At 35.0% G+C, this 17,451-nt stretch overlaps 1 protein-coding gene across 1 annotated transcript; it reads right to left on the reverse strand.

Annotated features, from left to right (window-relative positions):
• Positions 1–388: 388 nt before the first annotated feature.
• On the reverse strand, positions 389–14,777 carry LOC123526254 (uncharacterized). The gene is made up of 6 exons (XM_045305326.2): positions 14,668–14,777; positions 10,019–10,669; positions 9,483–9,641; positions 7,961–8,291; positions 5,540–5,596; positions 389–3,597 (listed from the first exon to the last, which is right to left on the reverse strand). Exons 2-6 carry the CDS (start codon positions 10,583–10,585, stop codon positions 902–904), a joined length of 3,810 nt encoding a protein of 1,269 aa, XP_045161261.2. The 5' UTR covers positions 10,586–10,669; positions 14,668–14,777; the 3' UTR covers positions 389–901.
• Positions 14,778–17,451: the final 2,674 nt, after the last annotated feature.

Below are 17,451 nucleotides of genomic sequence, written 5' to 3' on the forward strand. Positions count from 1 at the left end.
ACGGGGAACATACGCCCCGACCGGAAATCGAACTCGCGACCCCGCGATCTGTAGACCGACGCTCTTCGTACTGAGCTAAGCGGGCGGGCTTTTTTACTTAAATAAAATGTAAATGTACAATTATAAAAGTCTCTGCTGGGTTCTAAATCACTGAACACTGGTCTCACACATTTAATATGTACACATAATAAATTATATAATCACAAATTTAGTCTTACTGGATAAGAATCATTTCAGTACCTCAACACAAACTGGTTATTAACTGAACTTGAAAACTTGGCCCAGTCCGATTGCCAACGACATCGCCAAATCCAAATCGCCAATCTGAAAACCAGGTTATGAATTTGGAAAAAAAACTGGCTCATAACAAACGAAGAAGCAAATCAAATATAACTGCCATTTGTATATTATACTGTAACCAGTACAGAACATGTCATCATAAGTCAGAACTGATTTGTCTTTACCATGGTTGCTACTACATTCATGTAATATTTATACAAAAACTAAGTTCCGATCAAAAATTTTCTAGGATCTTTTAGTTTTATTGTCGTTAACTGTAAATATATAGCCTATGATGTAATAAACGTACAGTAAATGAGCTTATATCAAAGGTGCTTGTTCCTCTATAAACTCACTTGTAAATAAGTGTATGTTAAAGAACACTATAGCCACATACTTGTATTTAGGTTCATTAAAATTCAAAACTTAAAAATCGACATAATAATGTGGTGGGTTTTCAAGATATAAGAGCGCATTTACTCAAATTCAGTCAGCGTCAAGTTAAACAGTTCAGGAATGATAGTTTTAGCAAGAAAAGAAAGCACATTCGTTTTCTTAAAATTTTGAAATTTGAAAACTATTATCTCGGTTTAATAAAGCTATAATTACAATTTCATTTACTTCATGCTGAAAAACACGTTTGAAACGAAAACAGGTACAATCCGCCTCCCATCAACCCATCAAACAAGACTTGATATTTTGGAGACGATTTTATCTCCTCCTTCACTTGTCTCCAGTCTTCTTCAGGTATAACAGTGCACCCCTTCAGGTTAATTGTGACTTGTTGTGGCAGAACGTCAACACTGTCAAGGAGTCTTCTTAGTGACATACATGTTAATGTCACCCTAGTGAGATGAACGAGCTCCATACGTATCATCTGTGGCGGCAGTGTGAGTGCTGTCTCGCCGAGATTCGTAGACTGAATAGAAATAGTTTCAAGTTTTGGCAATTTTGACAGTGTATCTATAATTACCTCCATCTGTTCAGACTTAAACTTACAGAAGTCCAATAAACAAAGATTTGTTGCCATTGGTAGGCATTGTATGAACGATGCTTGTACAACTGTTTGTAGTTGTCCAATACCACAACGCTCCAGCGAGGATAAATCAACATTCAGCATTGACACGGGTATGTCATTTAACTGAAGAACAGTTATTGTCTTACGCTGAGATAGGTCAAGACAGTAACCACTACACTGATCACCATGATCTACACAAAATATGTTCCAGAGTCTAATGAATGTAAGTGTTTGTCTTGTCATTAGATACTGAAATAAACGTTTGACATCATCATGTTTCATTCGGATACTCTCCAGAGTAATTATCTGTAAATTATTCATGCTCGACAATATGCTCATTGTTTCAGAAGAAACCTCTGTGATGGCAGGATGTACCAAGTTGTCCTTGAACTCTGAGAAACTTAGAATCAAACACGTCAATTTTCCAACTGACATGGAAAGTAAGCGATTGAGATATTCTTCTTTAGGAACAGCATCAATAATCATTTTGTGTAAAGAACACGTGTCTTGCAGATCAAGTGTTTCAAGTTTTTCCGCAAACTCCTGTGTAGACGTAAATCCTACCATACTCAATGATTTAATGTTTTCTTTGTTTTTTGTTAGATGTTTTAGTATGCCACACGTTTCTAGCGTTACTGTGTTATCTATGATAATATCTTCGATATATATATCAGCATGACCTTGTCCACTGTTAATGATTTCTTGCATAGAATCTGTTAACATGCACTGCAGCGATTTCATTGTATTCCAACATTCACGTAATCTTGGTGCATAATATCGGCCCGTAATATCGCTATTTCTGTAAAACTGTACGTTCTTGTCAGTGGAAAAGATGTTCGTGAATTCCTGGAAAATCTTCCTATACGCAACAGAACATAGCCCAGCAAGAAATATAAAAATATTTGACATGTCCAAAATATCTGGCACTGTGTTACACACTTTTCGAATACGATCTCGTGTTTCTGGATCATCGGAGAAAAACTGTATATGAAGGGCAGCAAAATATTCCTGTATTGATTTATGTTGAAATGAAAGGGTGCTTCGTCTCTCGGACACTGAGCCATAGTATTTATTCTGTGATAAAAGTCCAATTTCCAAACAAAATCTGAGAATTTCCTCCGAAATACTACTAAGTACATCTGACTCATCAAAAACAAGAGCAGTTTCTTTTTTCAAACTGAAGAGCTTTTCAAATGCCAATTTAGCAAGACCGAGCAATACATCCCAATGTGACCTGAAAATGTCATTCGATTGTAACCAAGTCGGAAGCTCAAGTGTGCTTGCAGAATTCTGCTGTCTACTTCTTGGCGCCAAACCTTTCTTTTCTAACTTTAGTAGACCTCGCGAAAGTGTGAGTGCCATTATGTTAGTATATATTTCGCGCCTGGACCTTCCTATTGACTTTCCGTCAAACCACAGGCAGATCATTTGCAACAGGATGTAGGGGATATATCGCACGTAATCGAGCTTCAGAGTCGACGTTTCTTTTTCAAAATCTTCAACTGTCTTTGATTCGTCAGGTACGCTTTGCCTGTTTAATACTGTGACAGCATTATTTGTTAGCTCTTGTGATGAAGATTCGTCAAGTTCATTGATTTCTATATGTCTGTCAATTTGACTCGAATGCAATTTAACAACAGCCAGTTTCCAAGGCCGTGTAGTCGTCAGGACTGTGCATCGATCTCGAGCTGGTATGTGTAGCATTTCCTGTACACCAAAACCTCTAGCACAGCTTGTCGGATGAGACCACTCGTCAAGACCATCCAGGATTACTAAACTGGTCCTGTCATTCAGAATGTCTTCTAACAGATCTCGTGTATATCGTGAACATCTAGCTAGACTACTAAGGAGACTTCTTTCAATCATACTATCTAGATCACAAATAGTTGTATCAATATCCCGTAAAGAGACAAAGAACAAAAATGAAAACTGTTTCATTATAACTACATCATCTGCTCTGAATCTCTTCTCAAATGCTTTATTGGGTCTATGAGCCTGGCACCAAGTCATACAAACGCTCTTTGCGAAAGACGTTTTTCCAACTCCGGCTTTCGCTGTAACGTATATGTCTTTGTACATTTCGCTATCACTACGGACAAACAGGTCACGGTACGAAAGTATTGGTGCCCTTCTGGAAAGTTCCGTTCTCTTCTGTCCGAACCGTCGGTCAACGTCAATGGAAGTTAGTGGCGGTTGCACATAAAAGTCAGTCATTGGTACATCATATTCTTCTACGAGAGGGGACACTGGTATTTTACTGTGATATTTTCGGTAGACAGTGATGAGGTCCTCTTTCAAATCTGTAATGCCGTAATTCATGTTAACAATGTGAACATATGATAAAGTATACTTCTTAGCTCTTTTTTTTCAAATATAAATAATAAATGAACCAATCCATTCAATCCAAAATTGTTAATTCAATCTGTTTAACCGGAAACTTTTGAGTAAAGATGGGGGTTCAAGAAATACTGGACAATGTCCTATATAACATAACTTTAATCTGAAAACCTTACTAAAGTTTGTGGGACTTGAAGTTTTAATCAAATCCATAAAATCAAAACTCTAAGAATCTATATGCTATTAATTTCAGGTTATCATAACACTTGTTAAGGACCTTGTCTCATACAAATCTGGACGTAAGCAAACCTACTGCAAAATTACAAATAACAAAGTGAACACAATTTTAAATTTAAGTTCAAACATAGAATAGAGACTCCGCCAGTGCAAGAAAGGCTAGAATCAAAATTAAGCATATGTGACTTAAAAATTCATGAAAATCTTGGCAATACAGGAAAGTCCTCAAATGAAATCCAAGCCAAAATTATGTGGCTTCCTTTAGGTTTTTAATTAAAAGTATATAAAATTTATCTAAAACAAAATTAATTAAAGAACTATTAGTATCATTTCTTTATTGACATGTACTCACTACATAACAAGTGACAGAGTATTGCAATGGCAATACAGGAGTCCCCTATCGCTATAAAACTTTGTTAGAAGTGTTAAGACTGAAAATGCCTCAAGGTATTTAGGAGCTAAGAAACAAAGACTATTTTACTTGAATTTCAATAGTGACCTTGACCTACAAGCATAGAACACTTTGTCTCATCATGGGGAGCATGTGTGTGCAATACTAAGATAATCCTTCTATGCACATAAACGTTGTGGAGTAGAAGCACATTTTTACTTGACCTTCAATAGTGACCTTGACATTTAATCGAAAACCACGGGTCATGTGCGCGACAAATAGTATTATCATGGGGAACATTTTCTGTGTAGTAAAACATCATCAAATGCAATTAAAAATTATGGGGCAGGAACAATTTTACTTGACCTTCAATAGTGACATTGACCATTGACCTACAGGGTTAGTCATGCATGTGCATTATCTATATATTGCCCTCTATATACATACCCAGTTTTATGAACCTAGGCTGAATACTTTTTGAGTAATAGCAGAATCCAATTTTGCGGATGGACAGACGGACGCCATTCCTATAGTCACCTCCGGTGAACCGTTATGAAACTAATACAGAAGTTCAAAACGCATTTAATAAATAATTGCCGTAACTGTTTATGAAGTTCGAGCAAATTCCGATGTTATTAAATACCCCACCAATCTGCAGTAAAATTGTGATTACATTTGTTTTGTTTTACGCACCCCATACGAATGTGTGTGTGTTTTTTCTTGTTTCTGACTCTGAGATACACACGTTTGGTGTCCAACTCCTTTTAACTTCAATTTTAGAAATATGTATGCATTAGATCTAGGTACACTTTGTAATTCTATGTTATGAATTCTGAATTTCGACACCCTGACACTTGTCAACAAAGACAGTAAAATACTAAACGAAACCTATTTGTACTTACAAGAAATCTTAAAACATCTCTTTTTCTGATGTTCAAAGCAACCATTTATGCTACTATAAGCCAGTAGTAGAAAAATACTGTATACGGTCCACAGTAACGTCCGCAATACGTATCAGACGTTAATTCAGAATTTCAGATGCAATATCTCAAAATGTGCCATGATATTTCTGTGGTCATTTTTCTATGCATCAATTCCTTTAAATTACGTATTCGGTAATTCCACATCAAAAAGTTTATGTAGGAATTAGTTCAACCCCAAGAGTTAAAATGACCAGCCTAAACTTTTGTATAATAAGGGAAAGGATGAAGTTTGTGACGGATTCCATCATTTTTTTTTCTATAATCATGTAGATATATCTCACATTTTTTACTTACACGTCTCCAATTCATCTCTTTCCATTACCTTCGTCTGTGACTGTTGACGACATATGTCTGTTAAGTAAAAGAAATAAAGTTGATATTAGCTAGCAAAACTAATTATGTTTCAGAGAACCTTGTACTCACAGTACATAATCCATATCTCTACTGTACACTTTGATCTGTAGCGCTTGTATATAAATATGACTGGTGTTGCTTGTTTATAAATATGACTGGTGCCGCTTGTTTATAGATATGACTGGTGTCACTTGATCATACGTATGACTGTTGTCGCTTGTTTATAAGTATGACTGGTGTTGCTTGTTAATAAGTATTGCTGGTGCTGCTTGTTTATAAGTATTACTGATGTCGCTTGTTTATAAGTTTAACTCGTGTCCCTTGTTTATTACAAATATGATTGGTGTCGCTTGTTTATACATATGACTGGTGTGGCTTGTTCATAAATATGACTAGTGTCGCTTGTTTATAAATATGACTGGTGCCGCTTGTTTATAGATATGACTGGTGTAACTTGATCATACGTATGACTGGTGTCGCTTGTTTATAAATATGACTGGTGTCGCTTGTTTATAAATATGACTGGTGTTGCTTGTTTATAAATATGACTGGTGCCGCTTGTTTATAGATATGACTGGTGTCGCTTGTTTATAGGTATGACTGGTGTCGCTTGTTTATAAATATGACTGGTGTCGCTTGTTTATAGATATGACTGGTGTTGCTTGTTTATAAGTATGACTGGTGACGCTTGTTTATAAGTATGACTGGTGACGCTTGTTTATAAGTATGACTGGTGTTGCTTGTTAATAAGTATTGCTGGTGCTGCTTGTTTATAAGTATTACTGATGTCGCTTGTTTATAAGTTTAACTCGTATCCCTTGTTTATTACAAATATGACTGGTGTCGCTTGTTTATATGCATGACTGGTGTCGCTTGTTTACATGTATGACTGGTGTCACTCGTTTATATATATATAACAGCTGTTGCTTGTTCATAGAAATGACTAGTGTCGCTTGCATATAAGTATGACTGGACACGCTTGTTTATAAGTATGACTGGTGTCCCTTGTTTATAGGTATGACTAGTGATGCTTGTTTATAAGTATGACTGGTGTAACTTGTTTGTAAGTACGAAAGATGTTGCTTGTTTATAAATTTAACTATTGTCGCTTGTTTATTACAAATATGACTGGTGTCGCTTGTTTATAGATATGACTGGTGTTGCTTGTTTATAAATATGACTGTTTAATAAGTGTCGCTTGTTTATATAAATATGACTGGTGTCGCTTGTTTATAGATATGACTAGTGTCACTTGTTTATAATTATGGTAGGTGTTGCTTGTTTATTATAAATATGACAGGTGTCGCTTGTTTATTATAAATATGACTGGTGTTGCTTGTTTATTATAAATATGACTGATGTCGCTTGTTTATTATAAATATGACTGGTGTCGCTTGTTTATTATAAATATGACTGGTGTCACTTGTTTATTATAAATATGACAGGTGTCGCTTGTTTATGACTGGTGTCGCTTGTTTATTATAAATATGACTGGTGTCGCTTGTTTATTATAAATATGACTGGTTTGCTTGTTTATTATAGATATGACTTGTTTCACTTGTTTATGAATATGACAGGTGTTAATTGTTTATCATAAACATGAATGTGTCCCTTGTCTATAAATATGACTGGTGTCGCTTGTTTCTAAATATGACTGGTGTTGCTTGTCTATAAATTTAACTGGCGTCGCTTGTTTATATATTAACAAGCATCACTAGTCATACCTATAAACAAGCGTCACCAGTCATACTTACAAACAAGCGACACCAGTCATATTTATATATATATCATAAATAAACTTACGCAGTCAAACAATTTTTTGAATAGTTGTCTAAGGGAGACAACGTGCATACACACAACTTGGCTATTAGTAAATGAATGACTTTGAATATAATTCATTTTGAATGAATTACGTCTAGTAGAGTTACATACCATACGAGAGAGCTGGGTCCGAAAACCATCCATGCCATTTTTTTCATTCATTTTGTATTTAACTAAAAACATATCCCATAGATGGAACTTGTGAAAATCATTATTTGTAAATTAATATACTATCTAGCTTATTTCTGAGATATTTGCCCGTAACTTAACAGAAGCGCACATTTCAAGCATATTTTTCTTTGAAACTTAATTAGAAAGATTTTCCTTTCTGAACGTCTGGTCCAGGTTTTATTATCTTTTATTCAGGTAAATGATGTTAACGTCACAACTTCCAGTTTATCAAAAGATCAAAACTTCTTAAACAAAACTCCTGCAGGGACAAAATGTAATCCGCTTGTCTACACACCTTGTATAATTTAGACTAGAACATGGTAAAAAATAAGACCGATATTTTAAAGATCTCTTTAAGAGTACACTGACCTTTTTCTAATTTCTCTCTTTCTTTTTCACCTGCTTTTGTTATTTCTTGTTTCTGTATTTCTGCTTCCCTTTTCACTTCATCAAGTGAAGTTTGTTTTTCTGCAACGATCTGATCTAAACATGAAGTGGTTACTGTTTGTAAGTTGGCAATTGAATCTTTAACATCTTTTAAGACTTGAATCGAAGCCTCTGTTTTCTCTTCAATTTCTTTCTGAGCTTCTTCCGTCTCCATTTTGATGGCTTGTAACGCATCAAGTTGTCTATCTTTTATGGCTTTGTCTAACACTGCCGTAACATCGGTTGTAGTTATAGTAAGAGTGTTTGCTTTTAGCTGAAATAAAATTTTAATTATAAGTCTATAAAATTGATAAACATGTAAAAAATAGCCTCCATATGACAAATAACGTAAAAAGTTGAAGATTTTATGGAAATGTTGGTTTGTTACTGCTTTTTTGTTTTCATGCTATATGTTGTTTGTAAATGTTATGTTGGGAAAAACCAACACGTCTGTTACTAGTATGGGCCACAGCATTTCTTTACCTAAGATAAATCATGCAATATTTCAATCATTCTATTAGCCAAGTGTTTCAGTGTCTGACTTTTGTACATCACACATATCTTGTTTTGTTTTTATAATTTTAAAAGTAATACTGACACAGGTCATAACATTATTGTGATTTTCAAGCCTTTGCAATGGTGGAGGAAGGCCCCGACTTCCTCTCCTAACATTCTAGACACTGTCGGGCACAACTGATCTTCACCCATTGAACTGGACTGGTCAACTCCTCAAAGATGTCAGCAAAGACAAGTGATTCGAGGTCATAAGCGTAAGCATTATTTGTTCTAATGTTTCATATACAAAACTTACATTAATTGATCAATTCTGTTTCATTCTCATGTTTTCAAAACGAACTTTCAATGAAAGTGTATGTCAATTTATCTCAATAAAGTGGGCAAATGAATGTTAAAGAAGTGCAAATGCAGCTGGTACAAATGTTCTATAGTTATAAGAGGGAACTGTTTTCAGTCTCTAGGTAAGTGTGACCTTGGCCTTTGATCTACTAATTCCTTAAACAATTAAGGTCCTCCACTGACCAAAGGTAATCATCTGATAAAGTTTTAAAAAAAGTCAGCTCAAAGGTTCTTTAGTTACATAGCAGAAACCATCTGCAGGGTCACTGTGAGCTTTGACCTACAGTACTTATCCTAGATATAAAACGTATCATGGAATGACCAAAGGTTATCATCCAATAAACACTGACGTCTGTAAGCAAGTGTTTTCTTACATATTAAGCAGAAACCGTTTAATACAGACTTGATTTCAGTTCGACCTTTACTTTTCATCAACTGACAGAATCATTCTGACCATAGCGAATCATCCTAGTTTGACGAAGTTTGACTACCAACGGGATGGACTGGCACAGTAACCAACCGACATGTGCAAAACAATATACACCACCTTATTTCCAAATGGGGCACAAGTGTTAACTTTTCATGTTGACATTGGTATTGATTTCTATACCTGCATTAGTTTATCCACTGCCACCTGTGCCCCTTGATCATGAATCAGGAATTTCGGATCTGACAAAAGGTCAATTAATGTGTCGATGTACTCCACTAGGTCACTGTCTGATACAGCCAAATCTGCTGAATGACGTACCTCACGACCAACTTCACGTGCCTGCACGTAAATAATGCGCTGGTTTAAACAAACACATGCTGCAGTCTAAATAAGCATATGAGATACGAATAAAACTGGCACGTTTGTTGTAGTAGAATTTGAAACTAGAAGCCGCAAGATTAATGCCCGCTTTTCCAAATACAACTGATCAAAATCATGACGCATCATCATTCGTTAACGAATAATGTCAGATTATGAACATTAATTTATCTTTCAGATCGATAGCTGTACAGTGTATGATCCATCTGCATTAAGAGCTAAAACAATCATACTTTTTTCAAACAAAGCTCAGATATGATTAACAGAAATGTACTAGAAAAATGAGGATATAATTATATTCATTTAAATCTCAGGAATCAGCATTTACATGTATTTACCTGAATACAAACACTGTTCGGTTGCTTGAAGTGGGCTACCATTTTGTTTTGAAAACGTTTATTGTTGATGATTACTGCCAACGAACCATTCAAATCAATATCTGCAAGTCTCGTTACCCCTGCGTAGCCATCTGGAGGCATGTAACATTTGGCGATTTCAAATGCGTCATTACTCCACCTCCTCGCATCGGTGTTCTTCCAAGATGGTCCATTGTACCGGTGCTCGTGAAGAATACCAACCTGGATGTCTTGGCACAATGAATTTGGACAGGGCTGTTTAGGTCTTTTGCTAGGAGTTGTGGGATCGTGAATGTGACATATTCGTCCCTTTGAGCAGAAATTAAACGTTGGACAGTGTAGAACATTTTCTGTGGTGCAGGACGTACAGACAGTTCCAACAGGTAAAGCTCTTTTCTGGAATACCGACGCTAAAAGGTCCTTTTGAAACTGTGTTATTTCATCCCTGACAAAGTCGTCCAATCCTTGTTTTGCGAAAAATAAAGCAAGGGCGCTTTTTAGCCAGTTTACAAACTTCTTGTCCTTAATTGTTGGAACTAATGCAGCCATCACAAAAGTCAATCAATACAGACGAGGTGTATACACAATTCTGGAAATTGTTCTACTAAGTGATGGGTGAATAACACTGGATACCTAGAAACAGACGTAAATATTCATGTCAAGTATTTGTTTTAACTGCGTTCACGTACATAATGTATATTCTGTAGTAAAATAACTTGGTCGGACGGATAAAAGATCAGCCGAGTCCATTTTTAAGAGTGAGTCGAGTATGTTTTTGATATCATCGAACAAGTTGTTGAAAAATTAATCAAAAGTAAAAACAATCGGGTACTCATTTGTAAATGAAATAAAGCAGCGCAGTAGCAAACGGCGAGAAATAAATTCATGCCACCGTGATCATTTTATAAAGCATTGGTTCGAGTCCCACACCCATCATAATTATGTTTTTAGATTGTTAAATATTTCTATTTCATAATTATTTTCGATATTTTGCAGAATTCCCTTTGCATCATGCCTAACACTTTGTTGTAAATCATTTCCTACAGTTATTTAACAGAACGGGGTTTTGAAATTGAAAAACCCTTTGTCTTATATATCTTGAGAAAGAATCCAAAGTCTTCTTGTCCTATTAATGACGATAGATATAAATAAAAAAAAACATCAAAACGGTCTGATTTGAATATACAAGTAAATAAGTAACATGCAGGGCATAATCTTCAGAATTTTCATTTATATAGCATGACGCTGGGTCTGTCGGTAACAAACCTAAGTTGGCACTTGTCAATACCCTAATCAATAAGTTGTCCGAAGCTAGCCAAAACGCTTCTCCCGCTATGAAATGGACTTATCCGATCTTTAATCAAGCAGATCTAGTTTTTTATTATTGAATATACATACCATCTATCAAATATGTGCTCTTAAGGAAATATGTTCTAACGTTGTTGATTCTATCTTCTAAGTCAGTCTTATCCCGAGGAATATGAGGCTACGAACTACCAATTGGAGAAATTTAGAAGAGGATCTTACATACAATGATGCAACAGACCAGGTTGAGATGTAATTTAAAGGTTTTTTTTATTTCTATTTTAGCTCTAGAGACCCCCAACTGGGACCAAGTGCACCATTTAAAAACGAAATTTGGGAGAGGACCTTATGCCGAAAAAAATTTCATTGCAGTTTCCGGTCACATGCTCAAAACAAGTATGCCCACGGGCAGAATGTAGAGCCCGCCGGCTGTCAAGTGTAATCTCATATTGGTGAACATACAGGTAGTTTGGATTTGTTTTTTTTTTTTTTTTTTTATTAAGTGAGACTTTTCGGAAATTAGTTTTGTGTCAAAACATGAATACAAATAAGGGGGTTATGCCTTTAGAGCATCATTAAGTTGATTTCTAACATCACTGGCCATGTTTAAAGCATAAAAAGTGCAGTGTTGGAACTTTTTGTTCAAAAATTGAAAAAAATATTCCCCAAGGCCATAAAAACATTAAGGGTCGGGCGAGCAATTTAGGGTAGGTCGGGATACCTGAAACAAACAATCTTTTACGCCTAATAAAGATGTACAGACCTCCATCATTTTAAGCGGTTCATGAAAAGAAGCCCTTAAAAGATATTTCTATTTTAGCCTTAGTGGCCCCTGAAAGAGGCAGATCTGCTCCATTTGAAACTAATTTTGGAGAGAAATTTATAATAATGCTATCTTTGAAGCATCCAGTGCAACCAAGCACCTAGTCAAAATAATTCGACGTTCAGATTGTTTTATATTTGTGACTGGCAATCTAAACGAGAGGGGATATTGCCCATATGAAAAAATTATCTCAATATGTTTGCTAGGAAGGATTTCCTACCAAGCACCATAATAGCACCCCCAGGCCAGTCTGACAGAAAATATTACAGCACAGGGAGTACGAGTTTATACAGCCGCCACACTGCTGTTTTGATAGTTAACAAAAGTTTCAATATAACCTCCTTACAAATCAGTACAAAATTCTTTAATTCTCGAAATTTATAGATCTAGATCTAAATTTTACTGAAAGTGTGTGAGTCAATTTCTATATAATGTAATAACTGTTTGACAGCTCTAAAAAAATCTACTGGATTCCTAAAACTACGTCTAGCTACTTCTTCATGTGTTGACTTTCGTGCAGATCCAGCCAATTTTCTCAGAGGGGGTGCGACCGGCCCCCTCACTAAGACCAGGAAGGTGTAGCTAATACGTATCAATCGTCCCAGCTATGACAAACATGTGTCTTTATACACTTAATATTTTCATGGTGTGTTTTTGTGTGTTTTGATGTCAGCCCTATAAAAGAACAGGGTTGTCAATAAGTCTTTGTTGAACAGGCTGAAATAGAAAAATTGCGGCACAGCTAGGGGGTCCGGGGGCATACCCGCCCCTGGGAAATTTTGAAATTCAGCACTTCATTTCCTGCATTCTGGGACATTTTAGGAGCATTTAAGGACACCTTTTCCGCTGCTATTATATATACAATATATTCCTTATTTTCACAGTTTTATGGACTAACATGTTAAGTGTGGGAAAATTTATAAAATAAAGTTTTCTTAAAGGTAAAATTTTTAGGGTTTTTTTTTTTTAGATAATTAACATAAATACAAACTACGTCGGGGTCTTATGTAGCAGCTGCCACATACAATTCGAATGCAGTCCTAATGTTGCTTTTTTGAAAAACCATTTTTTTCCTTCTTCTCTTCTTTCCTTTTATTTTTTAGATTTTCAGTAGGGGTCCAGCGGACCACCCCTCCCCCAGCCCCCTCTGGATCCGCACATGGACTTTGTATGTTTGATACATCTTCTTTTAGATAATTCCATTCATATTCTATTTATGCATATACATTTTCTATGTGGAGTGATGTAAAGCGTGTTAAGAACCGAAAATGTTTTTCTGGGATCCCAGATAAATATAGATCTTAAGGAGATGTCACGGCTGAGATAGTTTAGCATTATTACAATACACAGTCGGTATTGAAATTGTGTTTCCAATACATGTGCTCATTAGATAAATCCTCAATATCTATGTGAAAATAAGGGATGTGTTTTGTATGATTGCAACACTGTGAGTTGCTCTAATTACTGACAAATGACTGAAACAATAGGAATTCGTACGAGAGATGGATAGACAAAACGACAGTGAGGTAACAATATATTCTTTTATTGTTTTAATGTACGAGTTGTAAGTTACAATAAAGAATACCCATTTTATGAAAATCAAACTGGAAGTTAGAAATAACAGAAAAAAATTAATTAGGTCATGAGTCACCATATACCTGTCAAAATTTGTCATTAGTTTTCACGAGCTGTCAAAATTACTTTTATCTCTCTATTCTGCAAATGCATTGTTTTTGAAAGTATCTTGGACGGATATTGTAGTGTGTAACTTACTTTACATTCCACATTAATATTTGTGCTTGAAATTGCTTTGTTGAGCTCACCGATGTCACATATGAATGTCTATTGTTTTAGTTTACTGTCTGTTATAAAGGTATCAAATCTCAATATTAAGATATAAGAATTGTTCCTTTCTGGTAGACAATGGAAACTATTTGGTTGAATCATAATATAACAGTTTTTGGAAAGAACTGAATATTCTTTGGTTTTTTGTTATTCACCGGAAATTCAAAAAGTGACATCACCTTAAGATTCTACTTTCACTTTCACATAGCCTACCTCTGACTATCATGGTGGGAAAACGGTCATCTGCACGTGATCCCTTATCAGGATTGTCCTAATAAACAGATCCGTAACCCTAGAATCAGATTTTGGGGTTTTGATCCACGCGTACACCTAGATACTTCCATGTTAAAATTGACACTTGAAGTCAAGGTCAGGCCCGTCCATTATAACATATGTTTTTTTCTTTTCTTTTTCTTTTTGTAGCAAATTCAATCACCATCAATGCAATTTATGCTCAGCTTATTAAACAAGATCTATTTACTGAAATTGGGGTTGGGTGCTCACTTACAAGTATATAAGTCGGCAAAACTTAAAGGTGACTTTATGTGACCTACAAACTGAAAGTAGGCCTAAAGCTGTAATTTGTAAAACATTCCCACAATGAGCTATGCTATCGGACAATTTAGTCGACAATAAGTATAAATATATCTTTACTAACCTGTTGATATGTGACCTGCTTTAACGATATCTAAATAGTAAATCTAGCCAAATTACTGCTTTCTTTACTTTCATTTTCCACATTATTTTTTTTTACTTACAAATGGCGAAGTCGATTCAAAGGGAGATAAATTCGCAAACATTAATTTGGGTGTATGTGTAATATACCTGGGGATATGATATAGCGTGCGTACGTTCAGTATGGCAGTGCCTTCCGCGATAAATAATTCATTATTTGATGAAAAAAACTAAATGGTTTAACACATATTCAGCTCTAATTCTTTTTTTTTGTAATATATTTTTATTTCCAATACATACAGCACATTTACAACAAATACATTAGTGACAGTTTATTTCTTTTCTATATTGATATAAACAAAATACTTTCTTAATTAATCTTCAAATATTCATTTTATTTTTATTTTATATGTCTATATTATTGTAAAAATGTGATAAAAAAAGGAGGAGAGTAAAAAAACGACAATAATTAAAGGAGAGAAATGAGTAGAATGAAAAAAAAATAAAGAAAATGAAGATGTGGATGTTCTCGATAGAATTTGAATACTGTTATTGATAGAAAAAAAAATACATTTTTAGCTCATACAAAATGTTTATTAAAAGACAGCTCATATTATTTCTCCAATACTATCAAAAACTGACCATTTTTGCCTGTGTTGTTCTATTTTGTTATGTATTGTGGCTATTTCCTGTTCTTTATAAATTACGAAATACTGAAGAAAAAAAAATGTACATGAGCTCTGCGAAGTAACTATATTTAACGCATTTGGACCCTAACTTTAATGGTAGCTACATCTATATATGCTCCTGCAACGTAACTTTAAAGAAATATCTCACCTGTTTAATACAGCATATCTCCATGCAATGGGTGCTACTACTTCCGCGTTTTACTTATTACCTGCCTTGGTAACCTTGGTAACCAGATATGTACGTAGCATGTTGTAGGAAGCGTCTTAGTCCTCTTGACCACTGCGTCACTTGTGTTTATCATTGCATAAACTACTTTTGTAGATTTTATATGTATGAAAATTTATTTCTGAAGACATATATGTTGCACTGACCTAAAAGCCAGTACATGTCGTCTTCCATCTAGATCTAACTGTATAACCATATACGTGCAACGTTTGTACTGTACGTTCCTCCACAAGGAAGAATTTTTGCATCATTTTATTGGCTTGAAGCTATTACACTGTTTTAGGTTATTTTGCATCTCCGAATATAGCACATATGTACTGTGTATTAGGAAACGCCGGAGGACATTAAAGGCTCAATTACTTGTTTCTATGGTGTACCACTTGGGTCAAAAGTCTACTTTGCGTGCGTGAACATTTCAAAATATATATGCACGTATAAAAATATGCATGCATGCGTAAATATGTATGTGTATATTTTGATACATGTGCACATACATATGTAGGTGTAGAACGGTGTCAGGCCACCTTAAATTTCGCTTGTCACAAGCGATAATTATTGCTTCTCCCTAGGTCAAGAGATACATGTAGTTGCCAAATTGAATAATCCTCGCGAAAGTTTTAGAACGATCAACAGCATGTAAATTTCGCATGTAGAGTACTTCACGGTAAGTTGAGAGACTAGTGAAATTATGTTAAAATTTCTTGTGTGTTTTGTCTTAGGATAAAATTTCAGAGCAAGCAGGGGTAGGGTAAAATTGTTGAATTGAAGTGAAGACGACGAGAAAGAGATTGTAGAAAACACTGGTAGTTACTGTGTATTTAGAAAATAATAAGACTACTGAACCTCAGCTTCACCAGGAAAAAGTAGTGCTACGGAAAGGAGGAGTCATCATTTCACAGTGTCCGACAAATTTATAATCTTGCTGGTGATTTTTTTTCTAGTAGCCCAGCATTTTTTTGTAGTTGCCCAGCAATTAACACCCCGAAAGTACAAACTTGCTTTACCCGAACCCGACTTACTGAGATGTGAGAATCAAAGGGGTCTTTAACAATGTTCGGTTAATATTTAAAAATAAACCTGTGCGTTTGTTTCAGTTTCGCAGACACATTTATATTGTATTAGTCTACATATATATTTGAATGACCATAAATGTTTATTTTGATGTTGATATTGTCCAAATATTGCTGCAGACCCCTTTTGTTAAGAATGATGGAAAACAGAAAAAAAGGGTCAATATTTGATTTTCTTTATTCATAGAAATTTTGACTGGTACCAATTGACTCTTGTTAAATTTAGTGTTATTTCTAGAGCTCAAAAAAGCATTTCTAGATGTTTATAGTTAAGTATTCATTACATTTATGACCATTGCATTGATTTTGAATACTTATCACAGAATAAAGTGGTAAATGATATCTTTCCAAAACCATTACCAGTGTTTACAAAGGGTTTTTTACATTACTTTATATTTTTGTTAAAGTATTCAAGCCTTTTGCTTAAAAATGTCACCGAGGATGTCAACTTGTTCATATGAATATGAACTTGTGGAGGGCCTTTAAGTTCTAAACCGAGATCATGTTACAACATAATAAAAAGGTCTGTTTCAGGTCACATTGTACACTAATATTTATCAAAATTCATTTTATAGTGATTAGGTCTTTCATCAATATTTCATTAACAGAAACGTGCTGAAACAGTCTGTAAAGAACTATCACTGATATGATTGCGCCTCTGCTTTTAATACTGCTGTCATACTTCTATATATAGGCAAATATAATTAATTCTATTGTTTGCCTGTGTAAGTATCATACGTTTATGCTATTTGCGAGTACTGTAATGTTCTTTGTAAGGCCTA

Source organism: Mercenaria mercenaria, chromosome 14 (assembly GCF_021730395.1).
Source record: "Mercenaria mercenaria strain notata chromosome 14, MADL_Memer_1, whole genome shotgun sequence".
NCBI classification, from domain to species: Eukaryota; Metazoa; Mollusca; class Bivalvia; order Venerida; family Veneridae; genus Mercenaria; species Mercenaria mercenaria.

Coding starts and splice junctions, on each gene's coding strand:
- LOC123526254 (XM_045305326.2), bottom strand. CDS start 10,585: ATGGCTGCATTAGTTCCAACAATTAAGGACAAGAAGTTTGTAAACTGG. Junction 8,292..9,482: donor CAGTGGATAAACTAATGCAG/GTATAGAAATCA, acceptor ATTTTATTTCAG/CTAAAAGCAAACACTCTTAC. Junction 5,597..7,960: donor AAGAGAGAAATTAGAAAAAG/GTCAGTGTACTC, acceptor TTTACTTAACAG/ACATATGTCGTCAACAGTCA.